Source organism: Cyprinus carpio, chromosome A4 (genome assembly GCF_018340385.1).
Source record: "Cyprinus carpio isolate SPL01 chromosome A4, ASM1834038v1, whole genome shotgun sequence".
NCBI lineage: Eukaryota > Metazoa > Chordata > Actinopteri > Cypriniformes > Cyprinidae > Cyprinus > Cyprinus carpio.
Window position 1 is genome coordinate 7,218,294 of NC_056575.1, and position 21,666 is coordinate 7,239,959.

At 36.8% G+C, this 21,666-nt stretch overlaps 1 protein-coding gene across 8 annotated transcripts in view; it reads left to right on the plus strand.

Annotated features, from left to right (window-relative positions):
• LOC109066092 (filamin-C-like) overlaps nucleotides 1-21,666 on the plus strand; it is a 49,581-nt gene that overhangs the window by 5,260 nt on the left and 22,655 nt on the right. For 4 of the 8 annotated variants that reach the window (XM_042748657.1, XM_042748682.1, XM_042748665.1 and 1 more), the window contains exons 2-9: nucleotides 15,057-15,305; nucleotides 17,880-17,977; nucleotides 19,220-19,370; nucleotides 19,480-19,598; nucleotides 19,953-20,030; nucleotides 20,317-20,479; nucleotides 20,565-20,765; nucleotides 21,330-21,452. In XM_042748657.1, the coding sequence (XP_042604591.1) occupies nucleotides 15,057-15,305; nucleotides 17,880-17,977; nucleotides 19,220-19,370; nucleotides 19,480-19,598; nucleotides 19,953-20,030; nucleotides 20,317-20,479; nucleotides 20,565-20,765; nucleotides 21,330-21,452 (1,182 nt within the window). The remainder of the gene's footprint in view (nucleotides 1-15,056; nucleotides 15,306-17,879; nucleotides 17,978-19,219; nucleotides 19,371-19,479; nucleotides 19,599-19,952; nucleotides 20,031-20,316; nucleotides 20,480-20,564; nucleotides 20,766-21,329; nucleotides 21,453-21,666) is intronic. The other 4 variants (XM_042748672.1, XM_042748703.1, XM_042748694.1 and 1 more) reach the window with 1 other exon arrangement.

Genomic DNA, 21,666 nt, shown 5'->3' on the forward strand with positions numbered 1-21,666 from the left:
ACTCTTGCTGTGGAATCTTCTGTTACTGTGTAAATGCAACTCCATCCTCAAACTCCAGGACCATGTGGGAGATCGGAAAATGATGGAAAGCAGACGAGGGAAAAAAGGGCATGTTGCTTTTGATTATGAATGTGGTGCTGGAAGGCTGACTGGGGCTTCATCTGTGCTGTAAGTGATATTTGAACCTCTCCAATGTTTTCAGCTGCTCTCGGTGCTGTTTGGATAGAGTTACACATTGTAGAACATGCTTTTTTTTGTTTTAATGCACGTCTGAGATTCAGAATCAACTGGTTGCTCAACTTAAAAAAGTAGTTCAAACTAAAATGAAAATTCTGTCATCCTTTAATCACCCTATCATCATATGTTGTTCTAAACCTGTATGAGTTTTTCACCAAACACAAAAAAAAAAAAATAAATAAAAAAAAAAAATATATATATATATGAGTATATTTTTAGGTGAACTATCCTTTTTAGGGCTGCAACTAACGATTATTTTGCTAATCGATTAATCGGTCGATTCTTTTTACGATTAATCGATGAATCGGTTTATGTACTTATATTTTAGTTTTGCCCATTTTTTCCCCAAGTAAATTATTAACAAAGGGGTCTTTATCATTCAACATAGACTTTTTAGAGATTTTAACCATTTTGCATTGTCATATCCTCATCAAAAACATACCTGGAGTTGTGTTTTATTATGTGTTGGTTATCCTTTGTCAAACTCTTCTGCAATCAAAACACTCACCCATACATGACTCTAGCAAATTTCACAAGGAGGTTTCAAGTAATGTTTTCACCATGGCAGTCGTTAGGGCTCCTAAAGTAGTTTAACATCCCGAACAAAGCTTATTAAGGAATCTTTCAGAACATATTTTCACGAAGAATAAGAATAAAACAGAATAAAATTGCAGTAAATTGCATTTTATTACTTTTTTTTTTCCTGTAAACACACAGCTTATACCTGGGAAACAGCTTTATAGCTTATGCTGTGAAATTGTAAACAATCCTTCGAATAAAGTGCAAGAAATGGCATGAAACCTGAATGGAACTCACATTTTAAAGTAAAATTTAAAGTAAAATCCATCAGAAGGTTGTCCAGAAAAAAAATTGGACACACACAAAAAACCTGCTGTGTGAAAAAGAGCTGTGAATACTTAGAAAAAAGTGCATTTCAAATACATTTAAACATTAACCTCTCTCATTCAGTCATAATTAGGCTGCAAGACTGAATTATGAACTGGTAAACGACAAAGCTTTAAATGTTAAGTGTTAAAAAGCAATGTTATCAGCTTTTACGACTAAACATTTGCAAACAACATTGTACTGCAGAATCGCACAAATAAAGTCTTTGCACACTGTGATTTTCATCGGATTTAAATATGTAGTGGTCCTTTTAACAGTGCAAAATTCAAAAATGTAATAAAGCGATAAAATGTTAAACAAAACAGCTTATGCCTGAACTGACAGGAATTCGACTACCTGTGGGAAATGAGGCAGAAACACTATTCACTCATTATTTGAGAAAAAACTTTGCATTGCAGTGCAAAAAAGGTCAACATGTCCAAATGTTGAGGGCTTAGGCTTGCTCTCTTTTTAGAGGATATGTTTCCTGCCGCAGAAAGCAGCCGCAGTTTACAGGTTACTCTTCTTTTTTGAAGGCTCAAAGTAAAGTGCTCCCACACTTTGGATGACTTTGTTCGATTAGTTTTATCTTCCGCTTTTTTCTTTTTCTTTCTCGAGCTACTCCACTGCCGCCTGCCTCACCCATCACGCTGAATGCTGCAGACAGAGACGCTGTGCGGGAAAGCACGTGACATAAAACGAGGCCAGCTATTGGCTATTCGCTACTTCTCCTGCTGTACTGGCTGAGTAAAACCTCCGGTGGCTCATTACTGCCACACTTTGGTCACCGCAGATTTAAAAATATGCACGAAATGAGCCGCTTACGGCAAATAAAAATTTATTTACCAAGAGAACACATCACTAAATTAAAATACAACTACTTCAACAAACGAAATTAATCAATCAAAAACATCAGCAAAATCAACCAAAATCCTTTTAATGGGTTATTTACACAAATGGGCTAAGACTTTTTCAAAAAGAAATTCATATTTTTATTCAGCAAGGATGCTGTACATTCAAAAGTGGCCATAAGTACATTGTGTGTGTGTGTGTGTATATATCTATATATATATATATATATATATATATATATATATATAATATATCTCATATATAATATATATATATATATATATATATACTTTAAAAACTGTTCTAATTCTGAAAAAAAAAGTTCCATGATTTCAGCAAAATTATTAAGCAGAACTGTTTCTTAATCATCAAATCAGAATTTTCCATCACAGGAATAAATTAAATGTTCAAATATATTAAAAGAAAAACTGTTATTTTAAGTTGTAATAATATTTCACAATATTATTTATTTTTTTGTTGTGAAATTTAGAAACTTTCAAAAACATTGAAAAATCTCACTGACCCTAAATGATCATTATTTGAAATTCAGATAAAAAAAAACTATTGTGCAATGGAATAGGACTAGCATAAAAATTAAGGATACCCAATTAAGGATAAAATCTACGGAAACAACAACATTCCATCCTGTGATCATAAACAGGAGTGACAGAGACATGCATGTCTTTTGAGACTTCCTGTCAGTGGATTGTTACTTTATCTCTGCAGTAACGGAGCGGCTGTCGGGGTTAGCGGGAGGGTCAGGGGTCAAGATCATGACTGGTTTGCTGATTTGACAGCCATGAAAATTTCTAACAGGTGTTAAACAACAGCTATGAGTCCTGTGCCCTGTGATATCTGTCATTATTTTTTTTTTATTTTTTTTTTTTAATAGTCAGTGCAACATATCATAAATCACTCTGTCAGCTATTTGTGTGTTTTCTGCAGTCTAAAGTCTTTGGCTGCTTTTCTTCTGTATTGTGTTATCTGTAAGGCTGGGAATCGGACGGCCCAAGTGCACTCTGGGGTGTTTGGTGTCAGCAGTGTCAGGCACAGAGGGCTGTCAGCGGTGTGATGATGTCAGCTGCCTGACCCTAGGTTGCCAGATTGACTCAGACAAGAAAATCCCTCATCATCCACATGGTCAAATGTCTTCGCCTCGCTCATTTTCTCCAGCCCACACACAGAAATAGACTGACTAAATCCTGAGGATTAAACAGAGGCTTATAAATGGACAAATGACTAATATCATGATGTTAAGGTATTCCCCTAAAATTAATTGTTCAGTAATAGCAATAGTACTGGTGATGCTAGCCTTAGCAAATGCCACTAATATTTTCCATCCATTTAAATGTGGTTTAGTGGAAGAGGACTTCTACATTTGAACTTTATGGAGTGAAAACAGTCTCTACCTTCGACAAATATGCACAAGATACACAAAAACACACAAAAGATTAAAAAAACAGCAACGCACACCACAAATCCTCCACAAATAAACCATTAATAAATCTATGCATAAACATAAAAATACACAAATAATCAAAACCAAATGGATTATTCTTGCTTGTAATTTCACACAGAAAATCAATGTCTGTTAAATTTCTGCACTATGTATGGAAACTTTTGAGACAAATATGAACAAGCCAATCTGTCCATACATACCTCTGACACTAGATAATGATACAGTATAACATGCAATATGGTCTCAAAAGCATCCATAAATACAATAGTGCATATATTTAATGGACATCGATTTTCTGCATGGAATTAAAAGCAAGAATAATCCATTTGAAGATTGTATTTTGAGTAAAGACATTAATGTTTACATAGATATGAGCATTTATGAATGGAGCGTGTGTGGATCTTTTGCACGCATTTGTGGATTGCTGTGCATGTGTGTATCTTTTGCGCGTATTTATCAAAGGTATTGAGACTGTTTTCACTCCACAGAACTTCCGAGCAGGAAACCCAGATGTGAAGTTTCTCCCTCATAACTCTGGAAAGGACTTTATCTTCTCTTTCCTTATGAATGGTAGACTTTTAGTAGATTCCACAAAGAGAAACAGGTGTCATTCAAAGCGCTTTTCAAAACGAAGCTTAACAAGGCAGTAAAAAGCCCTTCTGACGGACATTTGACAACTTCATCCCATGTCTGGACTGTGTCTTGATGTGTTTTTGTTGGACATCAGCATAGAAATGGCTGAGACATGCACAGCTAATGTCCATGTTACAGGGAGCTAGAAGGAACATAAAGTATTGTGTGTATGTCTCGACTGTCTGTCTGTGTTTATAGAAATCTGACCTAAAGGGCTAAAAGGCCCATCTTTAGGTGCTTTTTAACTAGCCTTGTTCTTTCTGTCCACACTGTAAAAAATGAGGCATTCTTAAAACTTAAAATAACGAAGGCATCATTTTTTTTTGCCTTTTTAGACTTTTTTTTTTCATTCATACATGTCCACTGTAGAGGACACCAGGACTTAAAGCATGTTTGTTAAGCATTTTGGGAGACACCACAAGTGAACAGGAAAATAAATTATATATCAATATTTCTATGAAATATTAGATATTGTTATGAAAATCTTTATTACAAATATTACACTTCTTTTTTCATTACTTATTACCCCCAAAACACATTCATATGCACATAAGATACAATGTATAGATACATTGTTTATAAAGGGAAAACCTGTTTATGACCATTTTACACACATATTGCATAAAGCAAAACGGTATTTCAAATCAATCTGTTATATTGTTCATAACGTAACTAAGAATCTTTTTTATACAAAGTTTGGTATTAAAAATAAAAATTGATTGGTGACAAAAAAATAAAAATAAAATTCCACAGTTTTTGTGTTTTCACATCTATCTGTGTCTTTTTATTTATTTTTTTAAAACAGGAAGTCCTGTTGTCCTCTACAGAGGACATAGCATAACAAATGAATGAAAATATCATATAACATATAAATATCATATCATATATTTTTCAAAAATGCTACTTTTTCTTTTTTTCTTATGCTCTAAACAATGTAATGACAAGAAAAAATACTATATTCCCATTTTTTTCTTTTTTTTCCCCCCCTGGTAGTCAGGAGGATATATTTTTATTATTTTATTTTAACACTTTATATGTAATTTTAATCAGTATTATTTGCATTTTTATTTCTGTTTTATTTTATATAATTTAAATGTCATTATATTCATTATTATTTATATTTTTATATATTTACTTTTTATATTTTATGTATACTCTTCATGTAAATGCTCATAAAATTTCTCAAAATGATATAGTGTACATATGCATGTGTGTGCTTGTTTACAGCATTTGTACTGTCTTTTAGTCATACTTTTCTCTGTAACTGCTTCGGATGTCCTTTCCTGAATCCTGCGGTGATGGAGTCTGTCCTAATTCAGGCACAGTGGATGGAGACTGGGACAAAGGCTCCTATGTGCCTGTTCTGGATGGAACTTCAACTCTGAAGCTTTGTTGATGGATCTACGGGAGGGAGGGTGAATGCATGATGCAAGCAGACAGTTAGAATATGTGTGTGTGTGCATTAGGCCCATGAGGGGGAGGGCAGATCTCTGAGCACATCAGTTGTTGCTTTAGGATGCCTGTTAGCAGCTGTGATGGCAGCTGACTGGGTTCACTCAGGAGAGGAGATTGCCTGATTGCTCTGCTTACTATAAACAAAACCACTATCTTTCTCAAAAAAGTCACATTCCCCTTCACTAAATTAGTCCAACATTGCTTTTCTTGTTTTATGTTTTTGTTTAGACAGTTTTATGCATGTTATCACCCAACAGTGCAGGAAAAAAAGAGGGCAAAAAAGGAAAGATTTAATTCTTTGGTGGAAGTTACCATTGTATCTTTTTTTTACTGTGTGAAATACCTCCTCTGGAGTTTGGGTTTGGAGAGGGAAATGCCTCTTGGTTTGGGCCTCCTTAGCAATGACAGACTTATTACAGTGTTTTATTACTGGTTTACATTGGAGACAGGCTTTTTTTCTGCTCATTTGACTTGAAGAAGAGGAATAACCAAGAGTTGAGCATACAAGGCCAGGCATTTTTTGAGTGCCTCTCATGGAACTTCAAATGAAAATTATCCTTGCGTTGTTTTCTTTACACTTAAGGCTGGAATACACAAATTTTTGCCCTGATTTGCAGTCTTGACACTAATTGTAGAGGTATTTTGGGTAGGCAGATTTCACAAATTTCATGACACAGACTGATTTTTTAAGCTTCAGACTATGATTCCATCCAGTCAGAGAATATCTAACCTAACATGTTTGATATTTTGAGCCAATTTTAGAATAAAATGTTTTCAACAAGGCACACGATTTGGTGTTCAGAACATGATGCAACTAGGCCCGCATTATTTGTAGGATTCTACTGAATGGTTTTAAATAAGTTCTGTCTATACGTGAATAATTTAATGAGGCAGTTTATGGTTGGTTGCCTGTTGCTAAACAATTTGTCCTTACATGCAATAAGTGACAGATATCGAGAATCTTCTAAATTACATTTCAGTCAAATTCTAGTGAAATCTATGGAGATTTTGGTGAAATTGGTCATAAAAGTGAATTGGTCCATCACCTGAGTTTCCAGAGGATTTGGATTAAGGATATATTTTGCATTTACAAGGTGGAGGTGAATGACCTCATAGTCTCAGTGTGAATGATTCCATGCTGTTTTTTACCCCAAAAAGCTGTTTTAAAGGCCCATTGGTGCCATTTAGTTTAATTACACCCTCTCAATTTATCCAGCTGTTCTCGTGTCTTTGGGATAAGCGAGGTCAGCTGTGTGAGTGTTTTTCCTATTGTCCATGTTCTTTAAAAGGTAAGATAAGACCATGTGGCAAAACAACAGAATGCCGGTCACTTATGTCCTTTTTTGGACTTTCAAAGACACACCACCTGCTGCAACACATGTGCCGTATCTCAAGATGGAAGATCTTAATTTTATCTTGTTTTTCTTCAGGCGGAAGTTCTCCTGGATCACTCTTTGACATGCTTCACTAAGCATTAAAGCATTCTGGTCAACACGTAAGGCGCCATGCCTGTAGTCTTTCCTGACGTTTTCGGAGTTTCCATCTCTGTGGTGATGCATTAAGTGTGTAAAAATGTGTTTATGTGGAAAGGACATTGATAAATGAACTGCTCTTTCATTGTCCAGACTCACTGTTTCTGCTGGGTTTCAGTGTTTATTTCTTCTTGACCTCATGTGTTCTGGTGGGGGAAGTCAGTGCAAACACTCCCAACGGCTGCCGTCTCACAGCATTTGGCAACTTGGGCCGAGGGTTTCACACCACACATTTCATTCTGTACTCTAAAATAAATTATTAGAGATATAAGACTGTCAATTAAAGTATCACATTTTATATAAAGTTAGGTCAAAATCCATTAGCCTGTAGTTTGGTTTGAGATGTTCCTCTAACCAGTAACAGCTTGTTCTTGTTTCAGGAATAAATGTAGCTCCCGCGACATGGATGCTCATTTTTAAGTGGCACTTACTAGCTTGTTAAGTAAAAGACGTTTCCTGTCGTCACTGGCAGCAGTAGGATTTCTGATGTAATGATTGACCACAAAGACAGGAAGTTCTGAAGTAAATTGTGCAAATGCATCAATGTTAGACATGGACATTTTGCCACTGCATCCCCAAGGGTGCTGTGAAGTGATGTGAAGTACAGGCACTCTGCTTGTCTGCGTACTGAATGTGGTGTGATGTGTGCAGTCATATAATGCAAGTGGATGGGAATCACGGCTTTGGGAGTCCAGAAACATACACATACAAAACCAAATTAAACACTGTGGCTCGTGATGATACATTGATGAGTAAAGACACAAAACCATTGGTCTGTGCAAGAAACTGAACAGTATTTATATAGTTTTTTACCTTTGATTTTAACAGCAATATCCAAACTGTCTGGCCTGAGGGTAAGCAGATAAACATCAAATTTTCATTTTTGGGTGAACTATTCCTTTAAATCCCGTAGTGATGATTTGAAACAGTTGATTAGTGTCTCTCAACATTTGAGCTTGACGTGAGCAGTTTATTTGCTGTACATGTGCTGAAGTCAGTCTTGCTACTTTGCCTTTGGGCTTGTCATTCAAATTAAATGTTAGCTGCTTGATGTGTGTGTTTTCTACAGTATCTCTAACACTCTTCCATTGTTCTTTGAAGATCCTGTGGAAAATGTGACTGTTGATGGCATGTGTCCATGATGTCTTCATCCCCCCTTCTCTTTTCCTCCTTTCCTATCTTTGCCTGTTGGAGGGACACGGTAATGGAATTATATTTTCCGGCATCTCCGGAGTACCATGAACTTGACCTCGCTGACAATGGACACATAATGTAATGTGAATATTTGGAGTGTTCATAGCTCTCAGGATGTGACTTCAGACGGTTCTGTGTTTTGTGTGCGACTCTTGGAGAATGTCAGATAACAGGAACGTTATCCCTGTTCTCTCTTGGTCAAACAGACCTATGAACACTGCAGCTTACTAGAATACAGAACTGAGATGAAACCTCACACATTTGGAGCCAAGCCTTTTGTGTCATCAGTTATAAAAAATGCTATTTAATGCACTTTTTGCCCAACTGTCACCTTTAGTTCACAAAAATGGCATTCATAAAGATGGTCTTTAAACAAGATATACTTTTTGTTGACAAGAGCTTCCAGTTTAGGCCTATATGAATTAAATGAAAAAAAATTAAAATTTGCTGAAACTTTACTCACTTTCAGGCCATCCAAGATGTAGATGTGTTTGTTTCTTCATGGGAACAGATTTGGAGATATGTAGCATTACATCACTTGCTCACCAAGGGATCCTCTGCAGTGAATGGGTGCCATCAGAATGAGAGTCCAAACAGCTGATAAAAACATCATATGAAGTCGTATTTTGGCCAGAAGCAACAGTTTAAAGTTAAAATGCCTTAATAATGGATTTGTTTCTTACAAACATGCAGCTTTTCACTTTAGTAGACATTAATCGATGGGCTGGAGTCGTGTGGATTACTCATTGATTATTGTGATGTTTTTATCAGCTGTTTGGACTCTCATTCTGATGGCACCCTTTCACCACAAGTGATGTAATACTAAATTTCTCCAAATCTGTTCGGATGAAGAAAATCTCGGCTGGCCTGACAGTAAGTAAATTTTCAGCAAATTTAAATTTTCTGGATGAACTATTCCTTTATGGCTGTAGGAAAGTGTTGGACTGACATTTTTTTTATGTAAATATTATTATTGATTAATTGGCCTGGCTGACACAGTATACTGGTCTGTCACTAATAAAACCATAGTTTTAGTTGGAGTAAAACAGGTCACATTGCAAAACCTAATGTACACTATTGTTACTGAATTGCCTTTCAAAGAAAACTCTTGAAATGGTTTTCGACATTGTTTTGGAGATAAAATGTCCAGATTCACCTTTACAAGAATGTGTATGGGGAGAACCAGACACAACCAAAGACAGAATATTGACTGTGACCAACAATAAATGTGTGTGACATGAGGTGTAGCCAAGTATAGTGTCCAATACTTAGAATTTGTGCTCTGCATTTCACCCATGCAAGTGCACACACACAGCAGTGAGTAGTGAGCATACACACACACAGAGCAGTGGGCAGTCATGTGCTGCGGCACCTGGACAGTTGTGGGTTTGGTGCCTTGCTCAAGGGTCTCACCTCAGTTGGGGTATTGAGGGTGGAAGATAGCTGGTCACGAGACTCAAACCCACAACCTTTGGGTTACAAGTCAGACTCTATAACCATTAAGTCACGACTGCATATTTCATAATGAAGATGAATTAAACATAACTTAAAGGTGCGTGTATGTGTGTGTGTGGCAGACCTGCTCTATGTCTGTCAGGCCTTATGAGTATTATTTATAACTCAGATCTCAACTCTGATATTCATGTTGTGTTTTGCTGCATTATCTTTCCTTTCAAGTCCTCCAGGACTTTTACTTTGTGTCTGTGTGTGCTGAAACAATGTTTTATTTTATAGTATTGTAAAGCGATGCTGCATTGTGTTATATGGCTTTAAGGGAATAATAGGAAAATGATGACTACATTTTTTTTTTGCCTTTGAACCTTTAATTACTGTTTGCTCAGTGCATGCAACTTTTTTTCTCATTTATTCATCCAGCTTGTTTTTAATTTTGCAGCTCTTGTCTTTACTCTTGTTTATTCTATTCTGATTGATTAGCTTGTCTTTACAGTTTGTGAAACAAAAGAGCTTCATTTATTATACATTCCCTCTTGAAGCGATGTGTGTGTGTGTGTTTTTGCGTATGCTTGTGTGGGTGTAGGTTGCATATTTCCTGAGGCAGAATGTCTCTTCCACACAGAAGCCATTGTCTCTGTCTCTTCTGTCCTAGTGACCATGGCAAACTTTCTATCTCCTCCAGGGAGACAGCGATGTTTGTTTGGTCACCCTAAGCAACAGCCGACAATCATCTGATGCATCTAAGCTGTAGAAATTTCTGATGGCGTCACTGGCCGATGTTCAGATAATTCAAAGGGCAACATGGAATGAGAGAAATCTTATTAGAAATTTTATAGACTGTAAATATGTATGATCAAATTATATAAGAAATGGCTAACAAAGATGGTATGATACGATTGAATTAGTGAAAACCACAATCATTGCAAAACAAAATGCTAAAAAATTTAGTTGTTTTCATAATTCGACATGAAAATTCCAATTCTCCTGAGTCTGAAGTTATAATGTTTATAGAGAGGCACAAGTTGTCTGCTGCAAATGCCACATTCTTCCACTCAAAACAAGATAAGAAATACCAGCATGCAAATTGCATTCAGCACAAATTCGTAAGCAGTTTGCAGCAGTTTATAATTCCCTTATTGAATTGGTCGCTAAAACAACCCAAGCCAGCACAGCCCATTCTTAGTGAATTCCCTCCTTTGAAGGACTTCCAAACAATGACAATATGCTGTGATCTTCAGTGAAATGAAGCAATTGCTGTTAGTTGAAAAGAGCAGCAATCACCAACAGCTGGACTCAAGATGAATGCATCAGTACTCGATGCAGCAACAGCATTACATGTGTTTTCTTCTATAGCTTTTGCCAACAGTGGCTTATAAAATGCTTCCAGCATCTGTTTCATTATTTTTATCTCATCTTGTTGGTGTGGTTCAGCAGTGGGAGGATGTGAATGATTCAGACTGGCTTTAATCAGGGTTAGGAAAGCGTTTCATTACTCACAGAGTGATTTGCCAGAGAAATGCTACATTCACACATCGGATTGATCTTATAAAGCAGTCTTATAAAGCTTGATTTCATTATATTTCATAAGAACAGTTATTTATTTGAACAATATCTTAAAATATTTAATCACCACCAGTGATATCGTAGCATTATGTATACACTATTATAGTATTTATTAATATTTTGAATTAGATTTTGTTTGTATATTTGCAGTTTTCATTTTAATTTAGTTTTGGTAATTTTGTTATATACTTGTCATTTTTAATTTTTAAAATATTTTTAATGCTCATTTTCCTAGCTTTAATTAATTTACATTTTATTTCAGTTTTAGTAATTTTATAACTTTAACCTAAACATATTTTATTTTGGTTAGTTGCAACAAACATATATATACATCCATCAATTTATATCTTAAATAAATAAAATAAATTTAAATATGATATATTCAACAATAAAAACAACAATAAAAACAAATGTACAAAAAAACACAATACACAATAATAATCTAGTTATCTAGTTATAAGAGTGAGTTAACTTTTGTGCAACATTTTGGCGAAATTTTCCTTTCATAACTATTTATTGTAATTATTAATTCACAAAATGTAGAAAGAAATAGAATGGGCCAACAATCTGTCACCTCATTTTGGAGTGAGACAAATGAGAAAACACTTCTGCTTGTTCTCTAAATTATCCCCACTCTCTGTAAGTTATCCCTTCCTTTCTCACTGTCCTAAATGGTCTTTTCCCAGGCTCTGATCCCATATTTGTTTTCTTGCCCATTATGTGGTGGTGCTGTACCCCAGCGGGCTGGAATTCCTGGCCCATGTCATCAGCAGTTCCTCAAAAAGAGTTAATTTACAGCCACTGTGCTTTACAGTATGTCGTTGGAAGGAAACATTTAGTTCTGATGTCTTTCATTAAGTGTGTTTGAATCCAGCTGTTTCGCTGGTGTTGTATGTTGGACAATGTTCCTTATCTTCAGGAGTTAGTGTTTTGTCGGGGCGCACATTGACGGGTCTCCTCAGGGTTTTATAACATCATGTCTGGATTACTGTAATTCCCTTTACTGTGGCCTGCCTCAAACAGCGATTTCTCGTCTGCAGATTGTCCAAAATGCTGCAGTGCGGCTCCTTACTGGAACAAAAAAAGGGATCACATTACTCCAATTTTAGCGTCTTTACATTGGCTCCCTGTAAAGTTTAGAATTGATTTTAACTGTCTTTGTGTACAAGGCTTTATCTGGTCTTGCACCAAAACATATCAATGACCTTCTGATTCCTTACTCTCCTCAAAGAGCACTTAGGTCTAGTAATCAGCTGTCCCACATTGTCGCTGTAAATCAAAGGGTTGTCTGGCTTATTCATCTGTAGCTCAAAAATTTTGGAATAGTTTGCCTGTAAATGTGAGACTTGCTTCTTCACTAGCCAGTTTTAAGTCTGTTCTCAAATCTTATTTGTTTTCTCTGGCATTTGATTAATGTCAGTTTAAGGTTTTGATGTCAGTTTGCTCTGGTTCTATTTAAATTTATTTTATTTTTTTTTATATAATGCATGTTTCCTATTATGCTTTTTATATATTGTGTTTTGTTGTACAGCACTTTGGCCTAACTCTGTTGCTTTTAAATGTGCTATAGACTTGACTTGACTTGAGGGTGGTTTGAAGAGATTAAAGAGATTCGGTATATTGGGAATTAAAACCAACACACTCTCTTAGGTGTAATTCTGAAAATTCTTATAAGTCTTATAAGGAGCTTTTTGGAAAAGTAGACCAAATAGCTGTCTGTGATTGCTCAGTGTATGCGTGCACCTACTCTGTCAGCTTTGATATGTACGTATACTGAGACCTTTTATTTTGTAAGTATTTTGTATATTTTAAGATAAGGATCTAGATCCTCTGAGGCAAACAATAACAGCCGACACACACGTGTTTAATGATATTTGATACAATACAATATATTTGATACAATTACATAATATTTCACACACACACACACACACACACACACACACACACACACACACACACACACACACACACACACACACACACACACACACACACACACACATAAAGATATGTTCACAATATTATAAATTAATATTTCATAATATAATATGTATCATAATATATAATAGAAATATTAATACTGTACTCTGCTTTTTCGTTGACTTTTATCATTCTCTTATTATCTCTTTCTATACTTTCATAAGAACACACATCAAAAACATTGCCAAATACTTTCTCCCTGTCTCTTTCTGTTGGGCTTGGCATTGATACAGAGTGCACATAAATGTCTGGATGCATTCCTCTTTAAGCATCTAGAGCGCCTAGGAACCCAAAAATATTAAACCCTGTTCTTGAGAGAGGGCCACAGTGAGCATAACACACTGTCCTTGCCAAATGTATGAGAAAATCTCAAAAGTAATATATCAAAGAACAGGGAAGAATTTGATCTGGAACCTGTTTTGATTACAGTGAGGAAAAATGAGAGAGAAAAACAGAAAGTGACCTGGCAGTATTATTTGATTGGAGATATTGGATTACCTCCAGACCGCTGCGCACATTGCAGCGTTTATTGCCGACAGCTCCGCTGGGGGTTGAAGCAAAGTGTAGTCGGATTCAGCCAGTGTCCCGATTAAGTTTCATCTTTGTGTGTGTTTTATTTAAACTGACCTCATTCCACAGATCCAGGGTTAAATGACATCAGCCTTTGGCATTCAGTCAGTGGCTTAGTAGTGCCCATCTTGATTCATATTCCACGCTGCAGTCCAGAGTCTGTTGACTGAAGCAGAGCAGTATAGTGAAAGATTAGGGAAAGGGTTATGAGTAAAAAGTGCATGTGACACTACGAATCTACGAATAACTGGGTAAAATTCGTCTGGAAACGTTTTTTTTTTAATTTTTTTTTTATTTTTGATTTCACCATTACCCACATTTGGGACTGCATATTATATTATATTTCTAAACACAGTTTAATACATTTATTAATAAATTTAATAATTGTAATTAACAATATATTTTATTAATGTAGTTAAATTATCAGTTTATTTTATTATTAATTTTTTTTACAATTATTTTTATTTCTCATTTTTACATGCTGTTTTAATTTTATATTAGATACATAACATTCATAGGATATCTCTCAAAAGAACAAGGGATTTGTGTCTTTACTACATTGTAATTGGATAGTAATGGGACACCAATAGGTACCTTATGTGAAAGTATAAAGTTTGAGTGAATAAATGGCCATAGTTTACCTATGTAAGTGTTTTAGTGGGCCATATGTACTTGCTGTTTATTTGTGCACGTCTAAACCTGTGAAAACTATTAACACAGCAGGTGAATGGGACAAACAGTGTGTTGCGAATCTCTCTGAATAAACAAATAATAGTAGCACGATGGTTGCTCAAAAACAACACGCAGTGCTAGGGAGGACATCTGAAAAATAAACACAGGTGTAGTCATTATTTCAGGCAAGGTAGAGTAGGGACAGGATGTTAGCAATGTATCCTAAGCTCATATTTGACCTAAAAACGTTTTTTTTTTTTTCTTCTAGTGTACTGCATGTTGACATGACCAATCCCTCTTCAGTTCACACTAAGCTTCACTGAGCTTGTGATCTTCACCCTAAACTAATATATGTTCACAGTAGCACCACAAGAGTAATAAAAACCAACCTCAGAATGTTTAATGGTTTCCTAAGCCGAGCATTAAATCTCTCAGATCTAAAATATCTCAAAAACAGTATGGTTTTCTGCTCATTGTCTTTTTATGATTCCCAGTATCTCTACAAAAGGTGCTTCAGTGTTCATGTGTGGAATAATATGTTTAAATCTTTCTCTTTCTCATTGTAGATAGTAAAGCTATAGTGGACGGCAACTTAAAACTGATCCTGGGGCTCATATGGACCCTTATCCTGCACTACTCCATTTCCATGCCCATGTGGGAGGATGAGGACGATGAAGACGCCAGGAAGCTGACACCCAAACAGCGCCTTCTGGGCTGGATCCAGAACAAGGTCCCCCAGCTGCCCATCAACAACTTCCACAGGGACTGGAGAGATGGCAAAGCCCTCGGTGCCCTGGTGGATAATTGCGCACCTGGTGAGCAGAATTCTGTGGTTTATGATCACTTGGCGACAAATATGTCATGGCACATTACCCACATGTGGTCTTACATGGAAAACTTTTCATTAGCTTCATTAAGTAGATTCAGGCATCAGTAAAACCTATCAGGGAGATGTCAAGAGTCATGCAGAATCTGCTTTGCCTTAGAAGATGGGAAGCTGGTTTGAGAATTACAGCATATGATCTCACTGTGGAAAGTCCAGAGCCAAGAGAAGAAGAGAACAATTGGTGACCTCAAAACCAGTGATCACTGCTTTCCAAAACATGATTCATGAATCGAATACCTCTGGATACGTTTGGACATTAGTGCAAAATCCTGAATCCTATGCAGTTCAGAGAGGGATTAATGGATGGGTCAAGTCCATTTGGAAGTGTGGATGTCTGTTTTTGTCAAATCAAAGCATTGTGAATATTTTCCGGACTTGACCACATATCCTTTGGGAAATAAGTAGGAGACGTTACCTAGAACATGCTCTTGGATCAGCAACCTTGTTACAACATTCCATTCAAATAATCATGAGTTAGTGCTGAGCTTGAGCAACATTAATTTTCTTCAGATTTTAGGGATGCTTAAAGGTTAGCAGTAAGGTTTCAGATAGGAACAAGATGCAGGTGATGCAGGAATACATCCTACTTGTTCAAAATTAGACAAATGGTATTCATTCAGAAATAGAATTAGTTCTAAGTACCCCAATTTGTATTGTGGTTAAAACATTTATGAATCACATTAGCATGTGTTGAAATGTTTCCTTCTTCTGACAAGACATTTTGAGGTGGTTATAAGAGTTCAACATGTTTGACAAACACAAACAGCAGTTTTATTGTCCTTTTGTCAACTTTAGTAAAGAGAGCAGATGTAGATGTGGCAGTGGGTGGAAGGCAGCTGTACAGTCATTTTAGGGTCCATTTCACACCCGAACACAATGGGCCACAAGAACTAGATGCACTTCTTTAACATTCAATATCATTTTATGTGTAGAAATGGGATTTGACTGGTGTCAAAAACAGCTTGTAATCCAGATATATTAAGATTGATTCATAAAAATAATTTATTTATTTATTAAAAAAAATTCCTACTGACTGATTGATGGCAATTTGATGGCAAGGGATCAGATGAGATGACTAAATGACTGCTGTACCTCCTATGTTGACAAACTGAAGGACACTGCCATAAAACACAATTTCACGTTAAAAAGGTAGGGCTGATATTATGACCCTGAGGTGAAGAAATGCGAGAGATGAAAGATGCATCATCTTTGCATGTTTCAGGTGTTGAGTTGAGTTTGTTGGCTCTGCTAGCTGCTAATGAGCCTCTGGTCTGGGCTGTAACTGAATGGAAAGTGTCAGAAGCTAAGACGGCAAACATGTTTAAGTGAAAACACATGCTTCTATATGCATTTCCTGCCAACATGCACTTCATTATATTTTTCCCTGTGTGCATGTGTGGAAAAGCATCTCTTAGCAGGAGTGATGCCAGAAAAATTAGATTAAGTATTTATTCCAGTATTTCAGCGCTTATGTGTTTATCACACTATATTGAAAAACCAATTATTTCCTTTTTTGAATTTTATTTTTTTATCAGCAAAAGTTTTAAACTTTATATCTTCAGACTTGCACAGAAAGGTGTTTTTTTTAATTATATATATATATATATATATATATATATATATATATATATATATATATATATATTTTTTTCTCATTTGATTTAGGTTAAATGACTTATAAAAGGAAAGTGAACTGTATTTGAGTCTCTAGTTATGATAACTATGATTTTCCTCCAAAAATAACTGCCTACAGACTGTCTCACACTTTATTTACCTCCCCTGAAGTTTCCTCCATCTAATTTGTTCCCCTATAAAAATTGTTTTTTTTACACTCTCACAACAACATCTTATATCTATAGTACACTAAAAACAACTCTTGGCAAGTTTAAATGCATTAAAGACCTAAAATTAAAGGTTTATCAGTGTTCGCAGTAGCACAGGGCCTGTTACAGATACTCACTGTCTGACTGCAGGCCTGGAGAATCTTGGAAAACAATCCTACATCTGATATTATCGTTTTGGCAGTTGTTGAGGAGTCTTGTGGTTTCAAGGCTCTCTGGTTCCATTTGAACTAAACACCTCTTGCTCTTTGAGTGTAATCCAGCATATAATAGCTGTTTTAGTCCAGACGACGTTGGTATGTGTTTCCTTCAGGGAAGCATTCGGTGCTACGAGCCTGACCATGCTTATTAAAGGTTGGAAAAAAGGGTGAAGTGACGGGAAACTGCTCATTTTAGAGCATTTAAGGTCAAGTTGAACTAAAGAACATGGATTAATAGATCCCTGCTGTGGAAAAGTGGGTCTGCAGCCCAAGATAAAGCACAGATCTGGCTCTTCTCTGTTCATCTATAAAGCAATATGCAGGATAATTGTAAAGTAAGAGTGCATTTTAGTTCTATACAGTAGGAATTCTGATTTAGAACATGTTTCTCATGGTTTTAGCAAGAGTTGAATAACTGTTTGCATCAATCTGATAACTCTGCTGTTTTTGTCTTCATCTAAGGCCTGTGTCCGGACTGGGAGACATGGGACCCGAGTCAGCCAGTGGAGAATGCAAGAGAAGCCATGCAGCAAGCCGACGACTGGCTCGGTGTGCCTCAGGTAAGAAACAATCATTTATATCTATTAGGACTCATGCTATTGAGTCTGATTGTTTTCTTCTTTAGCAGAGCAGGACTGGCTGTTTTGTATGCCAGTTCTGACTTTAAGAAGTAGCTCTTAGCTGCTGAAATTATATTATGACCTCATTATTTTAAATGATCCTCTGAGTGTGTGCGTGTGTGTGTGTGTGTGTGTGTGTGTGTGTGTGAGAGAGAGAGAGTCAGAGAGAGTAAAAGAATATGGGGCATTGTTCACACAGACTGTACAAATATTTCTTGAGCACCAAATCTATAGTAAAGAATGTATATTAGCATATTAGAATGAATTCTGAAGGATCATGTGCTGAAAATTTAGCTATGACTTTACAGAAATAAAATGCATTTTAAATATATTCAAATACATTTTTTTATTTAAAATTGTTTTTAATGTATTTTTGATCAAATAAATGTAGCAGCAGATCTATTTTTATTGCTTACCAAATGAAAGTAAAGACTGCCTTAGTTAACCTGCCATGCAGAAATCTTTTCAACTTACAGTATCTTTGAAGAATACACTAGAACACAAATTTGTGTTTGAGTAATTGAGATAAATAGTGAGTCCACATCTATTGAGAGAAACAGTAGATTATTGGATGCTTTGAGCATATATGCTATCCCTGCAGCAGGAGAGGTAGAGCTTTTAATTATTGGTTTTAATAACATGGTGCATATTTCTTTTCCTGTCCCTGTTGTTCTCTCGTTCAATCTCTACTTCTGTCTTTCTGCTGCGTTAAATGCCATTTAGAGCTATTTCTAGATAGCTCTTAATCTTCCAGCCTAGCGTTAAATATAGCAGGACACTTAACCAGCAGGACATGAAAGATGGGACTGAGGGGAGAGGAGAGGCAGAAAATATTTTCCACAGCTTTAAAAACATTAAGTGTACTTCATCAGTTTTGTGCCGTAGACCATCACAGCATAGGGCTGTGTTTATATCTTACAGCTGATTCTGGCTGAAACAGTACTTGAAGAAAATGTCAAATGAAGTCAATGAGACGTGGTTCTTTGTTTCAGTCTTTCTCCAGAGGGCTATAGCAATGCACATTTTAGGTGTTTCACTGATGCAGCCATTACAGGTCAATGCTCCATCTGCTACTCAAACAGTGATGCTTGAATGGCATCCAGGAATCTGGATTGGGATCAGAGATCAACTAGAATGTAGCATGTGTCTTCTGACCTCTAATTTTGCACTTTGTCCATCCAGGTGATTGCTCCAGAGGAGATTGTAGATCCTAACGTGGACGAGCACTCAGTGATGACCTACCTGTCTCAGTTCCCCAAAGCCAAACTCAAACCTGGTGCCCCACTGCGATCTAAAACCCTGCATCCCAAGAGAGCCAAGGCCTACGGCCCAGGTGAAACTAACAGATTAATTTGTTAATGCTTCTGAATGACAGACAGCAATTATGTGAGAAAACATTTAGCCTACTTTACCTCAACTCAAACCTTTGCATCTTTTGGTAGGTATTGAGCCTAAAGGTAACGTTGTGTTGAGGCCAGCTGAGTTTGTGGTGGAGACTGTGGAGGCCGGGCTTGGAGAGGTCTTGGTGTACATTGAGGATCCAGAGGGCCACACAGAAGAGGTCATCTTTTAACACATCAAACTTCTTTCATTGTCAAAATAAGTTAATCTTCTTTTATTCTACCTGTTATAATAATAATAATAATGATAATAATAATAATAATAATAATTCATAATTTTATTCTCACTAAATAAAAAAAAATAAAATAAATAAAATAATTATAAAAAATATTTATAAAAAATTAATGGTAATTGATCTAATATGATTGTGTGTGTGTGTGTGTGTGTGTGTGTTTTATTGAATGAGGATAAGATACTTGAGCCTTATTAATAGGGCTGCAGGGATACACAAGAAAAAAAAAACAATTTTAATAACTAACAGGTGAATGTCTTACTAATATGTTCTTTTTCACAGGCCAGAGTAATTCCCAACAATGACAGGAACAGGAGCTACTCTGTGGTCTATGTCCCAAAAGTGGAGGGTCTGCATAAGGTAACAAAATAATAAATAATGCAGATTTTCAAGATTTACCAAAATGTTGTTATCAGACAGCATTATGTAAGGTTTAACAAAAGGATCTTTAACTGTGACAGATGAAATGGAGTGATTGTATCTGATGGATATTTCTTTTTTTTTCTTACATTTACATTTACATTTATGCATTTAGCAGACGCTTATATCCAAAGCGACTTACAGTGCATTCAGGCTATACATTTTTTTTTTAATCAGTATGTCGGGGAGTATGTCTAATTTAGTAGTATGTCTAATTTTCTTTTAGGTGAAGGTGTTGTTTGCTGGACAGGACATTGACAGAAGCCCTTTCCTGGTAAATGTGTCTAAAGCACTGGGAGACCCGAACAAGGTGCAGGCCCGCGGGGCAGGTTTGGAACCGGTGGGCAATGTGGCCAATAAACCCACCTATTTTGACATCTACACGGCAGGTAAAGTCAGGGAAATGATGCTACTCACTGTTTGCTGTGAGGCTAGAGACTAGTTAAAGTTCCTCATGTGTTTGTGACTCCTCAGGTGCAGGAGCTGGTGATGTCGGTGTGATCATTGTGGACTCTCAGGGCTGCAGAGACACAGTGGAGATCATTCTGGAAAACAAGGGCGACAGTGTTTTCCGCTGCACTTACTGCCCTATTCTGGAGGGCCCTCACACTATATATGTGACATTTGCTGGCCAGCAGATACCCAAAAGCCCTTTCACTGTCCACATCTCAGAGGGTGAGATGTCCTCACTTTGTGGCTGATGATCTTAATTCCTTGAAAAAATATGATACCTGATGAGTTAGATGAGTCTTTTTACAGTCACATTATTGTTGAACACCAAAGCTCTTAATGCACCAAGAAAACAACAAGTGCTTTTATTTGCCTGAACCTTCGACTTGTTGTTTTTTGCTGCATTAAAAGCATGCCACGTTCTTTCTAAAATGTCTTATGCCCCTGTTGAAAAGACTAGCACGGTTTTACTGGTAAATCTGGTTCACTTACTGTTGAAGACCAGCACCCAAAACACAAGTTTCAGTATGCTGGTCTTTTCAGTTGTGGCATTTTACGCCTAAAGAGCTTATTTTCAACTTGTAATGAGTTCAAAGTAGTTTGATTGACAGCATGTTAATACTGGACAAGGCCCAGAGAAACCTGCTTTCTGTGGCGCTGACTGAGACCAGGTTGTTTGGTTTTGAGCTCCGTTTGCTCACTGCTCCAGGGTTTCACCACCTTCCCGATGATGACGAAACGCTTTATTGTGTTTCCTCTCTCCTCTTTCGCCTGTGTGTGTCATTCTAGCTCCTCCGAGCGGCCGGCAGATCGGCTCCCCGGTTCACATAATCCCTCAGTCTTTACGCACACCGCCCTCAGAAAAGGCCAAGAAATTGCCTCCCCCAACACCACCCAAACCCAGGCGACCAAGTTAGTATGGGCCACCCCGGGGGCGTGGCAGGTGCCTGCTCGAGCTTGGTCCCCTCTCTCCTGTCTCCTCTCCTCCCCTCACCCTGGATGTGTCCTCTCAGACACACCACCTCTGGCTCGTTGGCATGCACTGGCGCTTTGCCCTCTGGGGCAGCTAAAATCAACAGGAAGCTCAGATATAGACAGAAAATGATGGAATGAAAGTGTGTTTGAG